Genomic DNA, 15,812 nt, shown 5'->3' on the forward strand with positions numbered 1-15,812 from the left:
AAAAAATCGAAGGTTAATATTTCCTGACTCTTCAGAGCTTTCCACTTCTCTACTGTTCATTTTTATGGGACGATGTAACAGACGAGTTCGCCTGAAGTGCTAAAAATCCTTATATTAAACTCGCAATAAATGGATGTCCGATAAACAATAACCATGCTTGATTCTTTCAAGCCGTCTTACACATTGATATAGGCAGGGTCAAGCACGTGATAGGATTCGGGAGTCGTAAAAGGAGGGGGTCGCAAGTAGTGTGCGGTGGACAGTTGTGAATGGAGTATAGCATGATAATCAGGACAGAATATTACGTAATATTAGATAATTACATACATTACAAAATATTATGTTAAGTTTCAGGCGTAGCACAATAACATGAAACATCAACATTTTGTTTTGCAAATGTACAACCTGCTGGCAATCCGAAAATTGGACCACGTTGCTGCCATACCCCGCTGAGCCAAATTTTTGCAAAACATATAGGAACTTAAAACTACCCCTAAAAATGGAGAATTCAACTATAGATATTTTCAACAGTTTAAAAGTGGATCAAGCAGAATTTAATGGCCAGAAAAGCTCAGATCCTGTGCATATTGTTAGGTCTGGAAAATTGCAAATAACTTCATGATAAGAGGACCTAGAGAAATACTTTGAGTGGCTTTTGAAGAGGAAGGTCTGCGTTGCAAATTAATTGTACCACTATTTTTTGCGACCTCCTTTTTTTGAAATTTAGATGGGAAAAAATTAGAATTTTTCGACCTTTTCTTGATTTTTCCCATTTAAGTTTGAGAGAACTAGATGGCCCGTAAAGGAGAAATTTTACACAAAGCGGTTTTTCTGCCTCTCTATCCGGATATATGGGTGAATTTTTAAAACGCTCTCTCGTTCTTTAGGATTGGAAACACTTACCAAAACCTCAATGTTTGCTCGCGCGCCGAAAAGTGTATGATCTTGAACGAAGCCTAATAGCAAGCAAGGAGTAACTTAGTGCGAACAAATCGCATTCCAGTATGTTGAAGACGAGGATTTTCTTTATCAGATGCTTCGTCACGCGATTTTGAAGGCTTCCTCATCTATCCAAGTTTTTGATGCGAATAAGATGTAAAGATTGCATTTTTCCCATTTTCGCTCATCGATGTTCCAAAAAGACTAGGAAAGGAGGTGTAAAAAGGAGAAGATTCCAATCACACTCGCGAGATCGAAGCCAATTAGACTATCGCTGTCTAAGGCAAGTAGACCTTGTAAGGAATTGAAAACCACTCCACCTAGTGAGGAACTGCTCACACTATCTTGAGATTATGCTATGGGTACGACCTCTATTTGTTCACAGCAATCTCAGCGCTTACCAGAAGCGTACTACCTAGTTCAGTAGTCAAAAAAAAACACATCAAACCAATCCAATTAGATAAAGGAATAGTTTGAGACTATAGATAATTGGTTCTACAGTTGTAGCCACATCATATGTGCGAGAAATAGAACTAAAGCAAGAAGAAAAGAACAGGAATTATGTCCTGTTCTTGTTCAGTCAAACAAGAATCGCCAAAGTATGGCCCACCTTCCACTTTTGCGTCTGCTATAGTATGGACTTTGTACTTGGTTCCAGCTTTAACCGGATAAGAAGGTAGCTTCTTGGATTCATCAACCATAAATAACAATTCTGTCTCGTGTTTGGCATTCACCATAGGTTGAGAGGCTCTATTGGTTAATGTGTGACTTTGTACGAGGTCATTGCCGCTACCAGATAGATCCTCCTCTCCGCTACCAGATGCATTCTCTTCGTCATTACCGGATGATTCTTCAACTCCACTACCGGATGATTCTTCAACTCCACTACCGGATGATTCTTCAACTCCACTACCGGATGATTCCTCAACTCCACTACCGGATGATTCTTCAATTCCACTACCGGATGATTCTTCAACTCCACTAGCGGATGATTCTTTTAACTGTTTCAGCTATAATGAAACTGTCGGAATGAGACGTACTTACAACAAGTAAGAGGACTGTAACTCACAAAAAAGTGGTAAGCTCGACTTTACTAAAATGTACCTCCTTTTTCGACTCTTCTTCCCATACATCTCCATTTCCTAAAACCCCTAGTTCCGGTGCTGCCATAGTATCAATAGGAGAAACCCGATGAAAAAGGTTTGACACCTCCAGAAACGGATTTTCGATCATCACAGGTTCAGATAATGAACTTTGTAAAGGCACGCCTACAGGTCTCTGCAAAAAAAAACTCCAACAAATTGTCAGACGACTAAGAAGACTGAAACTTTTTAGAAGTTTACTAACTCAAATAACAAAACTGAACAAAATCCTCTTACAATAACCGCAAGATCGGTACTTGAGAAACACAGTACATCTCGCTTTATTTATTCTGAAAACTTACATTTTTATCTGAATACATCCTTTTGATCTCTTTGTCGAGTTCAGGATCGATTCGAAAATCATTGTGCCCTTTGCGTGGAGTAGTTAAGTAGCCGCAGGAACGAGGCAGGAAACCACCTAAGAATGACGTCAGATGAGCGGTGGAAGGGAAAGACGGCGTGGAACCTCTTCCAGCTGATAGCGGCCGAGTCAACATTTCCTGAAACTTCGATAGTTGTGAAAAAGGCCTTTCGAATAAAAATGTTTAGTTTACCAGCAAAATTGATCCAGCTGTACCTTCACATAGCATATTATATTTTGTTCGCATACATTTCATAAGACATTCTCCTATCCTAAATATAGTAGCTTCATCAGGTACAAGCATCCGATTATATCTTCTACAACAATTCTACAGAAGAATCCTTGAGAAAATCTTTTCATTTCAGACCAATCTGGTATGTTAAGAAAAAAGAGGTGAAGTATTCAAGTAGTGTCCTCTCCTCGACAATGTCGTCCGAATTAGTTCAGCGTTTGGGTCGAAATTAAAATGGTTTTAGTAGAGAGGAAACATAAATGGCTGTTTCTAAACTAAATGCATCACTCGGAGACCAAAACTTTTGTGTTTTGTTGCTTGTTTTTTTGAAGTTTTGTGTTTTTTTTAAGGTTTTTATGACACCGGTTCTCAAATAAGCTTATCAACGCAGAAATAAGCTGTGGGAGTCATCCTTATGAGTTTCCTGCCATAAACTATGAGTTTCTGACATGTTCATACGGGGACAGAGCTATTTATAATGACTCCCAAAAAGAGCTACTGTTTCGAGAAACTATGAAAGATGGTTTTAGTCAGTGATTTCTGAAACTGAATTTGGCAATGAGACAAGCACATCAATAACTCCTTTGATTGCATGGTATTGAGTGAATTCAATATGTATCTCCACGTATCCATGTGATTATATTAAACAAACCTGCACCCTTCGCTGAGGAAGAACCTGCTCATATGTGGCTCAATGATCCTTCGCATGTTTACATTTTTGCTGACAATCGGGTGATCCAACTGTGTCATTACAGTATCCTTCAATGCAAGGCCAGTGACCAAAGAGTTTGAATGGCAGTGATGATCGCAGTCTGAAATATCGATAGAGAAATCGTTCCATACAAGGTTGTAGAAAAAAACTGTTCAGCTTACTAAAATTTTATGTTGAGAAGAGACAGGACACCTAATTTTCATCAACGTTCCTCCTAATAAAGTTTCTTTAAACGAACCTCTTTTAACACGTGCGCTATTTTCGTCTATACAATCCGCAAGAGCTGTGAAAGCTGAAGAAGCGAGAAAGTAGTATCATGTAGTGTTGAGTACCATGATTCTTACCTTCAACCTGTTCTCTACACATATATTTCAATCCACTTGTTAACGACTCAAACACTGAGTCCGTACCACAGTGGTTGTGTAACTTCATACAAGCTAATGCTTCGTGGTAAGAACTGACAAGAACCCATTCGAAATATATATTACACATGAAGAATGTAAGGAAGTTAGAACCAGGATCAGTAACTTACTTACAAGCCCTATGCATACTTTCATTGAAATTTTCTGATCGGAAAAACACTGTTAGGACCTCAACCACAGGAGCGGTGCATGCAGTGTGACATGGCGGAGGTTCATTAGCTGAAAAAAACTAAGTGTCTTGCGACGAATTCTCGATTATTCTCTCTTCAGAAGCATGAGAATATACGCGATGAAAGAAGTCCATAACTTCTTAAAATAATGTAAGAACTTCATACTTCTGTAGTTTCGTCTAACAACTAAATACAAAAAAATATTTCCATAGTGTTACTAAGATAACATACCGAACTCAGTCCCATGAAACCAAAAAGATGGCTGCTCCAAATTAGATTTTCCAGAAGAATCTAGTGGTGACGAGTGCACGTCCACTGAATAGTTATTACTATATTGTTATACTGTTTTGTTATATTCCAGTAAACTACGCAGTGTCATCTCGTATCATCGATAGATGTAACAATGTAACTAAGTCTATATTTTGTACATAAAATCTTCCAAACCTGGTTGCTGAATAACTTCACAGTGAGTCGTAGTTAGTGAAGAAAATAGAAACAACAATTCTTTCCAAGTTATTTTCATTACTCCTGTAAATAAAAATTACAAAATAGACAAAGCAATTCTCATCCAACTTGTCACCATCTGCTTTATATTAATGCGGTGGTCTGGTGCGATGTGTTGGTTCATTGTACTAATTACTGCCCTGTTTTTTTTTTTTTTTTTTGCATAAGACTTTCCCTACTTGTACGCAGGTCCAAATGTGAATAATATAAACCCCTCTACCGGTTTCATAATCTTAGAAAGAATTCATAAAGAAAAGTAACATTTAATTGCTTTGAAGCACTATAGTGAAATTCCTCCATCTAAAACCTAATAAAAAACATTAAAAATCTAAAGTCTTCGATCTTTAATAAATCTGAAATCTTAAATGTCCACTGAAATTCGGAAGCAAAACAAAATAGTGGGCATGGATTGAGAAGAGCAGCACATGTAGAACACTGTGAAACGTAACGATGTATAGCGGATTTGGTGATTTTCGCCGACTCAATCCAGAAACGATGTTGCCACGGACTTGCTGATTCTGTTCAGCTGACTCAGTCAATTCATCCTACTAGCACCACAGCTCACTTTCTTTCTCGCTCATCTTGATCAACTGCAGATACAGAGAGTATTATTTCTGCAGCTATTTACTTGCATTGCATTTGTTTACAGGTGCTTAGTTATGTTCCTCTTAAAGCTCGAATGAAAATCATTTCAGCTTTAGTTAATTATAGGATTTTAACCTAACGATTCTCATTGGCTCTTACAGTGTGTTAGAAAATAATGTTCATTAAAAGAAAATGACATATACATAACATTCATATGATCACATCATTTCACAGCGAAGTATACAGAAGCAGTAGCCCGTTCAGTTACCCAAATTAAAAATTACTACATGTCCGATGTAATCCATACACCGAATATGAATATGATATGAGCGGGACCACTATAATATGTTAGTTCTTGAACTGTCCCTTCCTCAATTTCAGCAGTTCACTTTTCTGAAGGGTGAAGTGGCATCGCTTATCCATTTTCTTTTCGAGGTAATCTTTGAGAGTGGGTGATGCATCCAGGAGCAAGTTAGCAACTGCATCAAGTGGTTGGAGAAGGATATCCTGTAAAGAATGAAATAATCCCTAAGACTTCGAGTGGAGCATGTGGAGCAAACCAAAAACGGTAGTTAGCCAAAGAAGGAAAAACTAACCAGCATAAGCCAACCGCTTAGAGGGCACACCTTATTCAACTCAAGGGTTACACATGGAAGTTCACAATGGAGAGAGCTGCAAGGCACTTTCATAAGACACAAAACTCGGGAATTTTGATAAAGCCTATTCCAAAAATAGAGCATAGTGACCCTAATTAGATAATGCCCGAATTTATCCCCTACCTATTGGATTGTACTCATCAGCCTCTTGAAGTCATTACTAGTCTACACAAGTGAGAGAAATAGTTTTTGCAGGTCATGGTGAAATACAAGTAAACTTCTAACTCTAATCGTTTATGAACACTACAATATGTACCTGCACAGGCCTCCAAGGTGATCGGTAACGGCTACGATATTACCACCCATCTTCGCCGCTCTCACTATAGCAGGATGATTTACGAAGGCGGTGAGGTTTGCACGTCCATGGCACTTGGCATCGCATACTGTAACAATAAGCATTATGACATCAAAAGTACGTGCTGTATGATCTCAGTGGAACCCAAAAATGGAGAAAAAGTTCCCATGGCTACTCAGGAAAAATAAGATAAGATTTACTACTTTGGCGGGATAGCGTTGGTCCCTGAGCACCGTACTAACATTTGATTCTTTTTAATGAAGCCGTATTTATACGCAGGAGTAATACCGGTGGTGAAACGACATGAAGCATTGCAGTTGCAGCAGCAGCAGTTACGCAAGCGGTTGCACTGGAAGCGATGCGGTCCCACCTCGATTCCAACCGCTGCACTCAACCGCGTCGCTTTGGACGTAGCCTCTTACGCAGCTCCACTGTGCTTCATGTCTTTTTTATCCTACTACACTTCATAGTTCGGCTATAGTAGATACTTTCACACAAATTCCACGGTACAGTAATTCTACTGTAATTCTCATGTTCGTTAGTGTATCACCCGAGATCTGCACATGTATTGTAGACCACAACTGAAAATTAACGAACCCTGAGCTGGAATATCCCCATACTTTTCCAAACAGGGACGAACTTTCTCGAAAAGAGGTGCCCGTTCACCGCACATCTTCTCTACTGTACTACTAGCGGTCTTGAACAACTTGTGTGTATCACATGACGGAGATCTTTTGAGACACTCCAAAGCTTGTGTATGACTTCTGAAAAGGAATATTCTGTCTGTACAATGAGGAGAAAAAAGGAAATAACAAAATTGACTCACCGACACAATGGTTTCGCGTTTTGAACAATGGCTCGCATTTGCCAGAGGACTGACACCTCATCCAGGAACGGATCTATACATTTGCGTACGCAAACAGGGACACCCATTGCCCGCATCAACACATCCGAGTTGAAATCTTCAAGAAATGTACTTTTTTTCGAAAATCACTATCAAATGAAGGAATCTGTGGAGAATAAATATACAGTGCGAATCTGTGGAGAATAAATATACAGTGCTTTCTTCCTCAACGTTCCCCACAAAAATAAATAAATTTGAAACTCACTCAATGCAATATTCCCGCCATCAGATTCAACCTTGGCGAGTGCCAGTGGCAGGATCAATCCAAGGAAATATATTTGCATTATCCTTAAAAATCCCCAGTATAAAGTTAAACAATTGCAACTCAGAACTCAGAATAATCACATGAAGGGAGAAAACTCGAGGCAGAACATTTAGGAAGTTTTCACAACTATGAGAGATGTGAAAAACCAACATCCAGTACCGACTACCACGTGCTACAATAACGACTAATGCGAGAGTGAGCGGATTTTTGGCGGGTATTTCCTCAGGAGGTCAAACGCCCCTCAAAAACATTGATCTAGAGATAATGGTTCTACGAAGGAATTTCGAAGAGCTTCAATCCGGGATATTCTAACTTGGCAGAAAACCAACAAACTTGAGGATATAATAGAAGCAAACGACGAGTGATGGGCAGCAACTCAAAGGATATCTTTTATACTCACTACAGAACCAAGAGTTGGGTCAGGTCACGGAGCAAAGTTGGTAGTATTCCCCTAAGGTGAGGCATGGTACATCATTATGAGGTGGTGAAGGTGAGGTCAACAACGATTCATCACATCCATGGTATCTGTGGACCTATCAGCGATCACTAACGCCCGTGGTCATGCGTGGTGTAGTGCCAGAGAACGATCAATTTTGTGCTGACAGCAATGCCTCCTCGATTGAGGTATCCTTGATCCTTTATTTTGTGAACTGTCATCTTGGATTTCCACAATTTTCGCACTGAAAATGCTTCCGAAGAAATTTTGTTATAATTTCAAAAGACAAGCCCGAAACTGCAAGAAATATTCAAATATTCAAATCGCATGACCCATGGCGTGGGTATGTAGTCGGGTCAAAACGACATGAAGCACGGTGCATTTGCGTAGGCGCGCATCTGCGCTCGAAGCGGTGCGGTGGTGCCAAGCGTTTCGGATCGACGGGGGACCCTTGCTAGCATCACTCCATCGTTGCAATTCACGGGGGTCCCAATTCGATGCTAAGCGGAAGCTTCGCCGAGCCTCATGCCGATGGACCCGATTACAAATTCTTTTCATTGAAAATTCTCTTCTTCTTTGAACTTATATTTATGGAAAAAAAAACCGTTGCTTAGACATATGGAATTCCTAATGGTAAAAACAGACACACCTACAAGAAGGATTTCTCCTTCAATTTCTCTAGTCGGAGGGGATCCTCGTCGGGAACATTGCGCATACGTCTGTACGCGTCTGTCACTCGAAGGACATTTCTTGTTACGTTATTGGGTCTCAATTCGTGTACGTATTCAACTACATCGTAGTAAAGCGAAAACGATTAAAGTTCCGGCCAGGTTAACGGGAGCTTTCGCTTCGCCGCTGAAATGGCTCCAAGCCACTGCCGTAGATCTCTGATTGGTGTTGCTATGCTATGGAGACTTGGTGTCACCCTGCTATATTCAAAGAATTTGTCTCAAACAGTCAGCCGCGTCTCCTGCTTTACTAAAATGTAAGCGATATAAGTCACAATTCTTTCTAAACACACTGCTTTGATTCTCTTTACACCATCATTTGCAACAAGATCAGTGGCTGATATCTGTACATTCCGTACGCGGCTTCTCTCGGGGGGCTTCGGTGAAGCTTAGCGGCTGGGAGCGCGATGAAACCCTTGCCCTTGTGAAATCGCTGCAGTTTGTGAAGTTCCCAACTCGGTTCCAACTGCTCCCTCCATCGCGCCGTTTCGAGTGCGTACGCAAATGCACCGCAACTACACTCGTGATCATGTCGTTTTGACCCAACTATTCTCGTAGTGTTCACTACAGACTTGTTATTACAGTTCGGATGCATTGCTTAGACTCGATTAATGTTCTAAAAGAAATTAACTTTGTAATACCTTTTTGTAATACGCAAAGTTTATTTTTTTTTGCAGACTAACGTTATCTTACAGCTGTGTTAATCCATAGATGTGATAGTCGGAGCCGGTGCTCTTACCGCCTCCACTTTTAAACGGTTGGTGAAATTACCCCCTTCACTTTTTTACGGTTGGTGAAATTATCCCCTTCACTTTTGGAAGGCTGGCGAAAGGATCCCTTCACTTGAGCTGCACCCCATGGGCTAAACCACCTTCACCTGAGGAGGGTCCAGCTTCTTCCTATCGCACCTATGTGTCAATCTATATTACAGAATCACACTCCATTGTTTCTATTGAATGCACAATGGTTAGCGGGTTTATGCTCTATGAAGAAAAGAATCCAAATTCTATACTTAAAACTTTATCAACAGAGAAACAACTAATGTCGAAAATATAAAAGATATTCTATTCACAGAATTACAATAGTCTCCATCGCACCAACACGAATGCTCAATAACGGAAGCATCCGAAAGACAGGAGAGTTGAACCTGCAATAATTTATCATACAAACACAATTACAGAAATTACATTACAGAAATTAATTACATGAAAACTAATTACAGAAACCCAGAGAATACAGCAAATTTCGAAGGGTGTTTCTTGTTCTTACAAACTATTTCTTGATAAAGCCGTTAATTTCTACGATCTGCTTCGAAATTTCTTTGGCTTCAATAGAATGGATAAGAAGCTGGCAACACCGTAGGCTTACCTCTCCCGCAGTGCAAAAGTTGTGGTCAGGAATTGCTAACGTTGACGGATTCGACATATCAAACATCGTGTCGTAACAACCACGAAACGTCATCATTGAGAAAGAACCTGTGATAGAAGGTGCCTATCCTAATCATTATTTATTTCATTCTTTACAATTTATTTGTTATTTATGTAATAAATGTTGCAGTACAGTAACAGCAAATTCCGCTGTTAAGCGCAACCTGCCACGAATCTGAGGTGGTGCGGATTTCAGGTGGAGTATTCGTATAGAGCATAGTAGATTATGGGAAGGTGGGTAATTCCGTCCATTTCTTCCTAACTGCCGTAAAAACGACCTGGAAGATGCGGCTTCGAGCGATCCTGCGCGCTATTTTCTACAAGGAGTTCGATTGGAGCGCGCCAGCCTTGTGCGCACGCTGCATCTTCCGGGCCGTTTTTTACGGCAATTAGGAAGAAATGGACGGAGTCACCCTTACCTCAATAATCTACGATCCCGTATACGAATACTCCACCGGAAATCCGAACCACTTCAGATTCGTGGGGTGATGCCTTTAATAAGATGAATATCGTACCTGAATTATTAAGCAGTTGCTGCCATTTGAAACACTTCGTCTCACAAGCGACTGTGGATCGTTGCTGAAATGTTCCAGAGTCAAATGAATTAGAATTGATAAATGGGAGCATTGGAGGAGCACTCAACACTGCTCTATTCAAACTGTACTTTGATGCGCAGAAAAAAAAAGTCCCCAGAGCACAAAGACCGCTCTTCACTGTTGAATACGAATTGCGGAGAAGACATATTTCAGGTCGTTTTCGGTTTCGTTGAAACTACTATATGATAGCATGACTTAGCTCATCCCCTCGTTTTAGCCTGTTTGGAGAGTTTGGTAAAGTTAAAGCATTAGTAGTTCCAGCTCTATCTTCCTTTCTTTTCTCTTAGCAGCTTTAGCACACATTTCATAGATCCTTAAGGACTAATGCTTATGTTTTAGGGGCCCAACGGACTCAGTTACTCACTTCCAGTAATGACCTGTCAATTGATGAACTAAAGTATCTTAATTTGGAAAGACATCTGTCATCGAAGAATGGTTTCTGTGCTCTATGAACGTTTTTGCGCTCAGAAGTACAGTTCAATTGGAGCGCCGTTGACTGTCCCCTCCCTATCCCCAACTACATTTTACTCATAAGAATAGGTCTCAGAGGGTAGATCCCTTGAAGAAGTTCTAAATACAATACCAGGAATCAGCTATACTATCACGATGCTGGAAATATTTCCAGCCAAAAGGATCACGCACGATCGGCGAGAACACATATTGACTCTGGCACAAATAGTGTGCTGATAGAGGATAGGCGACAGACCAGCAAAGAACATTAACGTATTTACTGTGCTACATCGTTAAGCTCCAACTGCTTCCTGATAAGTTCCGATCCAGAAAAAGTTGGACATCAACAAGAAAAAAGATATTTTTACTCTTTCCTAGTTCCATTTCTGTTGGGAACGTATGAAAGTGTGGTATGATATCAAAAACAAATCGGAAACAAATGGGGATTTTATTTCAAATAGCGCGACAACCTCAACTAGCACTATGGAGACAAACAACTATAGTTAGAAATATAGTAAGCACCCAAACGAGTAAAAAAAAACTTGAAACCAAGGGAAATCGGGGTAAAATGTAGTTGGGGGCACTCAATGGTGCCCTTATTTTTTGATGAAAATGATTAAATCATTCGGGGCCCTAATACCTAAGCATTAGTCCTAGAGGATCTATAAAAAAACTATGAGTAAACTAAAGTTACAAGGAAAAAAAGTAAGAAAGAGCGTCGAGAAATAAGGGCGCCACTGTGTGGCCCGACAGCTACATTTTCTCCCTTGTTTGGAAGATTTGGTAAGGTTAAAAAAGTGGTAGTTCCAACTCTGTCTTCCTTTTTACTTAGTAGCTTCAGTCTACTACACGTCGTGGACCTACACCCTACCCACACGCTGCGTCGAGTTAGAGCGTCGAGAAATAAGGGCGGCCCCGACACTACATTTTCCCCGAGAAATCATATACATGGATGAAATTAGTACCTTGATAATCCACGGATCCTCGTCGCAGTTATTGTCAAAGGTCAACGGCTCCTGTTTCCGGTTCGGTGGCCCTCTTTCTTTTGTGATGAAATCCTGAACTGATAATGTGTCAACAATGTGAGAGATCAACTTAATAGAGAAAGGGTTCCGTCCCCTCAGTGCTTCACGAGGAAATCGCGAAAGAAAAACTCCTTTCTTGTAACATCTTACCGTTTTCATGTTTGCGGACGCACAACTGTAGCATTTACCTGAATGATGGAAGATTACAGAAAAAGAATTTCAGAAAAAAAACTCTCATTTAGTTATCAGTTGTTTACATTTAAGTTTGAGAAGAAAAAGAGAACAAAAGTACATATTTATAATTCAAATTCGAATTTCTAAAGGATTTCATGAATCTCCTGAAGTTGAATTGATTAATCAAATGGAGAAACAGGTTACGTTACCTGTGTCTAAGGAATCGCTTGTGCAAATATGCAGAAAAAAGTCAGATCATTTTTCGAGAGACGACCAGTTGAAAGATCCCATAGCTCAGAGAGCAAAAGTCCAGTAGTTCTCTAGCAAATTTCACCTATTTTGATTAGTTAAGTAGAGACCTCGAGAATTAAGAAAAGTGGAAAACTCGTTGCTACTATTTATTGAAAAAGTGTTCCCCCTTTCATTATGAAAATGGCTAAACTTCGGCTTCTACAAACAAAAACTTATACTTTACTCATTTTCTCAATCCTTGTATATTTTCCGCGAACATTTCCAAATACTCGCTTCTATCGAATATCTTCGTCACACCTCGCTTGTTTCTTTTGTCGCAAACCAACCCCGCAGAAATTACTGCTGTTGCAATGCTATTTTCAAAATGACCTGAAGGTCGATGCAGTTGTCAGAGGAGACCCTCGCTAGAATCACTCATGGTTGCAGTGATGATCCCGCCTCGAACGCAATAGCTAGCTCCATTGGCGCCGCTTACGCAATTGCACCAAAGTTCAAGTCAATTTAGAGGCATCACCCCACGAATCTGGGGTGGTACGGATTTCAGGTGGAGTATTCGTATACGGGATCGTAGATTATGGAGAGAAGGGTGATTTCGTCCATTTCTTCCTAATTGCCGTAAAAAGCGGCCTAGAAGATACGGCTTCGAGCGTTGCGGCGCGCTATTTTCTACGAGTTCGATTGGAGCGGGCCAGCCGTGTGCACAGGCCGCATCTTCCGGACCCTTTTTTTACGCCAATTAACAGGAAATGGACGGAATCACCCTTCTCTCCATAATCTACGAATCCTGTGTACGAATACTCCACCTGAAATCCGTACCACCTCAGATTCGTGGGGTGATGCCTTTAACCTTACCGTAACCTTTTACCTTATTCCGTAACAAACAAACAAAACAATAAGGAAGTGTTTTAAAAGGAGAAGATATGAAGCTTCCTTCTACCCAAACTCATATCTTTTCCTGGATTTCTTCCCGCATTACGTCTCTGCTTCGTCCAGCGATCGGCGCTGTTTGACGCCTTCGATATGCAAACATATCCCATGCACTCAAGTGTATTTTACGGGCTTATAACTGGCAGTAAAGGGAAAGTGCGCCTTCAGACATACGCAGCAAAATAATCCAGAAAGTAAACCGTCAATTTTCCTTGCAAGAACTATTACTACATTTATGGTGAAAATTGTAGCAAATGTCGTAAAAGGTGCGACCAGCGGCGCATCAAAACCAACTGTCACAAGTGTAGCAGCTACAGCTCAAACGTATGGAGAACTCTGTGACTCATTCCAGTAATTTGACTTAGTTACTTTTTGACTTTTTTACTTGTAGTGATTTAATAATACTGGAATTCCATCTTTCCGCTAGATTCCTTGTATTCGTTTCAGAACCCTCAAATGTCGCAACTCCCAATGAGAGTGTTTTTTTCTCGTTTTTGTTAATTTTTTTAAAAATTCGTTGCCTACAAAAAACATCGAACATGCGAGAATCTGAGAATTTGTAGGCTATGGAGTTCATATGACGCGGGTAAAGGCCAACAGATAAGAGGTTCGGCTATGACTGCATGATCGATTGACGGTTCGAAACCGCTCTGATGCCAACAAATCCTTTCATTCCTCGCGCGTAGATACCAGACTTGTCTGGGAAGATAAAAACACTGACTTTACATATCGGCTATCCTCTGCAAGTCACTGTATGGGCCAGTTACCCGTTCGTGAACCTCAAATGATTCAGAATTGATGTGAGTGTTAGAGTTTACGTAACATATCATGTGTTTACGTTTTTACTGCAACTCTCATTTAGGCTCCCCTAAAAATTCATTTCATAACTCACTTTGATCACTCATTCCCATCTCAATATATTCTGAATATTTTAGAAGTGACTTTATTCGCTATTGCCTGCTATGAAGTACAAGTGGTGCAGAAAATATCGCTATTAAGACTTTTACGGAAAAAAAAATGGCTGGCGACTATAAATGGAGTTGCTCCTATGCGTTCGACTTCAATTCAGAATCGTCAGAGGTTTATGAACACTTGGACAGTCTATACTTGCGGGAGCTAGCCAGCAGTTTCGAGATATCGACCAAACCTTTTACCGACTGAGTTACGCCTCAAGCACATGATTAACCACATCATTTTTTAAATTACATGAAGGTCTTAAAGGCAGCTGACCACGAACCCGACGTGGTGAAATCCGCGGGAAAAGTTAGAGATGGAGTTGTAGATTGCCGGATCAGGAGTGGTTCCACTCATATCTCCCTGATCGTCGTAACAAACGACATGGAAACTACTTTGGTTCCTATGAGGTGCGCTAGAACGCTCCCCTATGTATCCGTTCCGGTCACCTCAATGACCTATTCATTGGTTTTCCTTGAATAGGCTGGTGAGGGGGCATCGGTGATCTTCGATCGCTCGCGCTTGGATGCGGCGCGTCGCAAAGGTGGCGCATTGCAGCTGAAATTGTCGTAAGAAAAAACAGCGTCTTCCACGCCGACTTTTTCCGACGATTAGAGAGAGATGAAAGCGACCACCTCTGATCTCGCGAACCACCCTACAACCCCAACTCTAGATTTTCCCGCGGATTCCTTCACCACGTCAGATTCGTGGTATGCGGCCTTTAAGCAAAGGAAAGAGAGGGATTAGCATGGCTCATTGGATTCCAAGGTTAAGCAAATATACACAGCTATATGTACAGATAGATCGTTTACGTCTGTTCGCGTTATTTGAAACAGAGCAACCATTATAGGTGACTAATTCATCACTAGTACTGTATTAGCGCGGATGGTAACTAGAAAAGTAAATAGCACGCGTGTAAGTAAACAAGTACGAATAAATAATTATAGATGTTAAATACCATCTTAGTGGGGCAAATGAGGAGCTTATTGAGACTCTTTAGGTGACAAGTGCATCGGAATGGGTCTAAAACTTAAGATAAGAGAACATCAGGTGAATATTTATTTTTGGAAAACCTTATTCATTTTATTGAGCGGATGACCTTCTTCTGTCATTTTGTTGAGGAATTCATCACAAAACCACTTTATAATAATTAAGATTACCCTGTTAGAATTAATCGCTTTAATTTAGGTGGTTATATTGATTTAAGGACATTCCAGTCAATTTTGATCTTAGTGCTGCGGTAATTCCGAAATGAGAGTCGTGATCAACCTTACAAAATACCGCGAAAATTACACATTTATTCTCGTTTGTACAAATCGAAGGAAAATTTTGGAACTAATTCTATGTAATACTGCGGAAGTACCGACTTATAATTTACAGCTAGGTTGACTACTTGAAGAAAATTTGTTCTAAAATCACTTCCGTTCGACGCCGCTTTCTCAAATTTTCAGTGACTAACCAAAATTCACAAGGACCGGACGAAAAATCCAATAAAAATGATGCCATGTTAAGAAATTTCGAACAAAATCAAAAGATATCCTTAGCCAATGACTTACTTCTGGATTCCACAAACTGCAACGTTAAACTCGTCATTGAAAGAATTAACCACAGAAGATCCATGAAAATCTGGAAGAAAGGCGAGGAAATTGGGATGTA

At 40.3% G+C, this 15,812-nt stretch overlaps 1 protein-coding gene across 4 annotated transcripts; it reads right to left on the reverse strand.

The window, feature by feature from the left end:
- Window positions 1-49: 49 nt before the first annotated feature.
- RB195_013644 (uncharacterized protein) lies at window positions 50-15,776 on the reverse strand (the record flags this gene model as incomplete). 4 transcript variants are annotated; one of them, XM_064203557.1, is made up of 23 exons in its annotated part: window positions 50-99; window positions 1,550-1,949; window positions 2,044-2,217; window positions 2,384-2,581; window positions 2,636-2,714; window positions 3,327-3,486; window positions 3,625-3,678; window positions 3,731-3,843; window positions 3,919-4,027; window positions 4,210-4,293; window positions 4,423-4,506; window positions 5,457-5,574; window positions 5,664-5,739; window positions 5,980-6,106; window positions 6,616-6,782; window positions 6,845-6,980; window positions 7,128-7,210; window positions 9,371-9,498; window positions 9,720-9,826; window positions 10,294-10,357; window positions 11,790-11,882; window positions 12,000-12,037; window positions 15,713-15,776. In XM_064203557.1, the coding sequence occupies 23 exons, from the start codon at window positions 15,774-15,776 to the stop codon at window positions 50-52; spliced, it is 2,706 nt and encodes a 901-aa protein (XP_064059438.1). The 4 variants fall into 4 exon arrangements, with proteins under 4 accessions (XP_064059438.1, XP_064059439.1, XP_064059440.1 ...); XM_064203558.1 differs by lacking the exons at window positions 9,371-9,498; window positions 9,720-9,826; window positions 10,294-10,357; ... (1 more) ...; window positions 12,000-12,037; window positions 15,713-15,776 and adding an exon at window positions 7,268-7,296; XM_064203559.1 differs by lacking the exons at window positions 9,371-9,498; window positions 9,720-9,826; window positions 10,294-10,357; ... (1 more) ...; window positions 12,000-12,037; window positions 15,713-15,776 and adding an exon at window positions 7,268-7,296 and having other exon boundaries at window positions 63-91.
- Between the last annotated feature and the right edge of the window lie 36 nt (window positions 15,777-15,812).

The sequence above is a fragment of the Necator americanus genome, chromosome V, assembly GCF_031761385.1.
Source record: "Necator americanus strain Aroian chromosome V, whole genome shotgun sequence".
In the NCBI taxonomy this organism is placed as follows: Eukaryota; Metazoa; Nematoda; class Chromadorea; order Rhabditida; family Ancylostomatidae; genus Necator; species Necator americanus.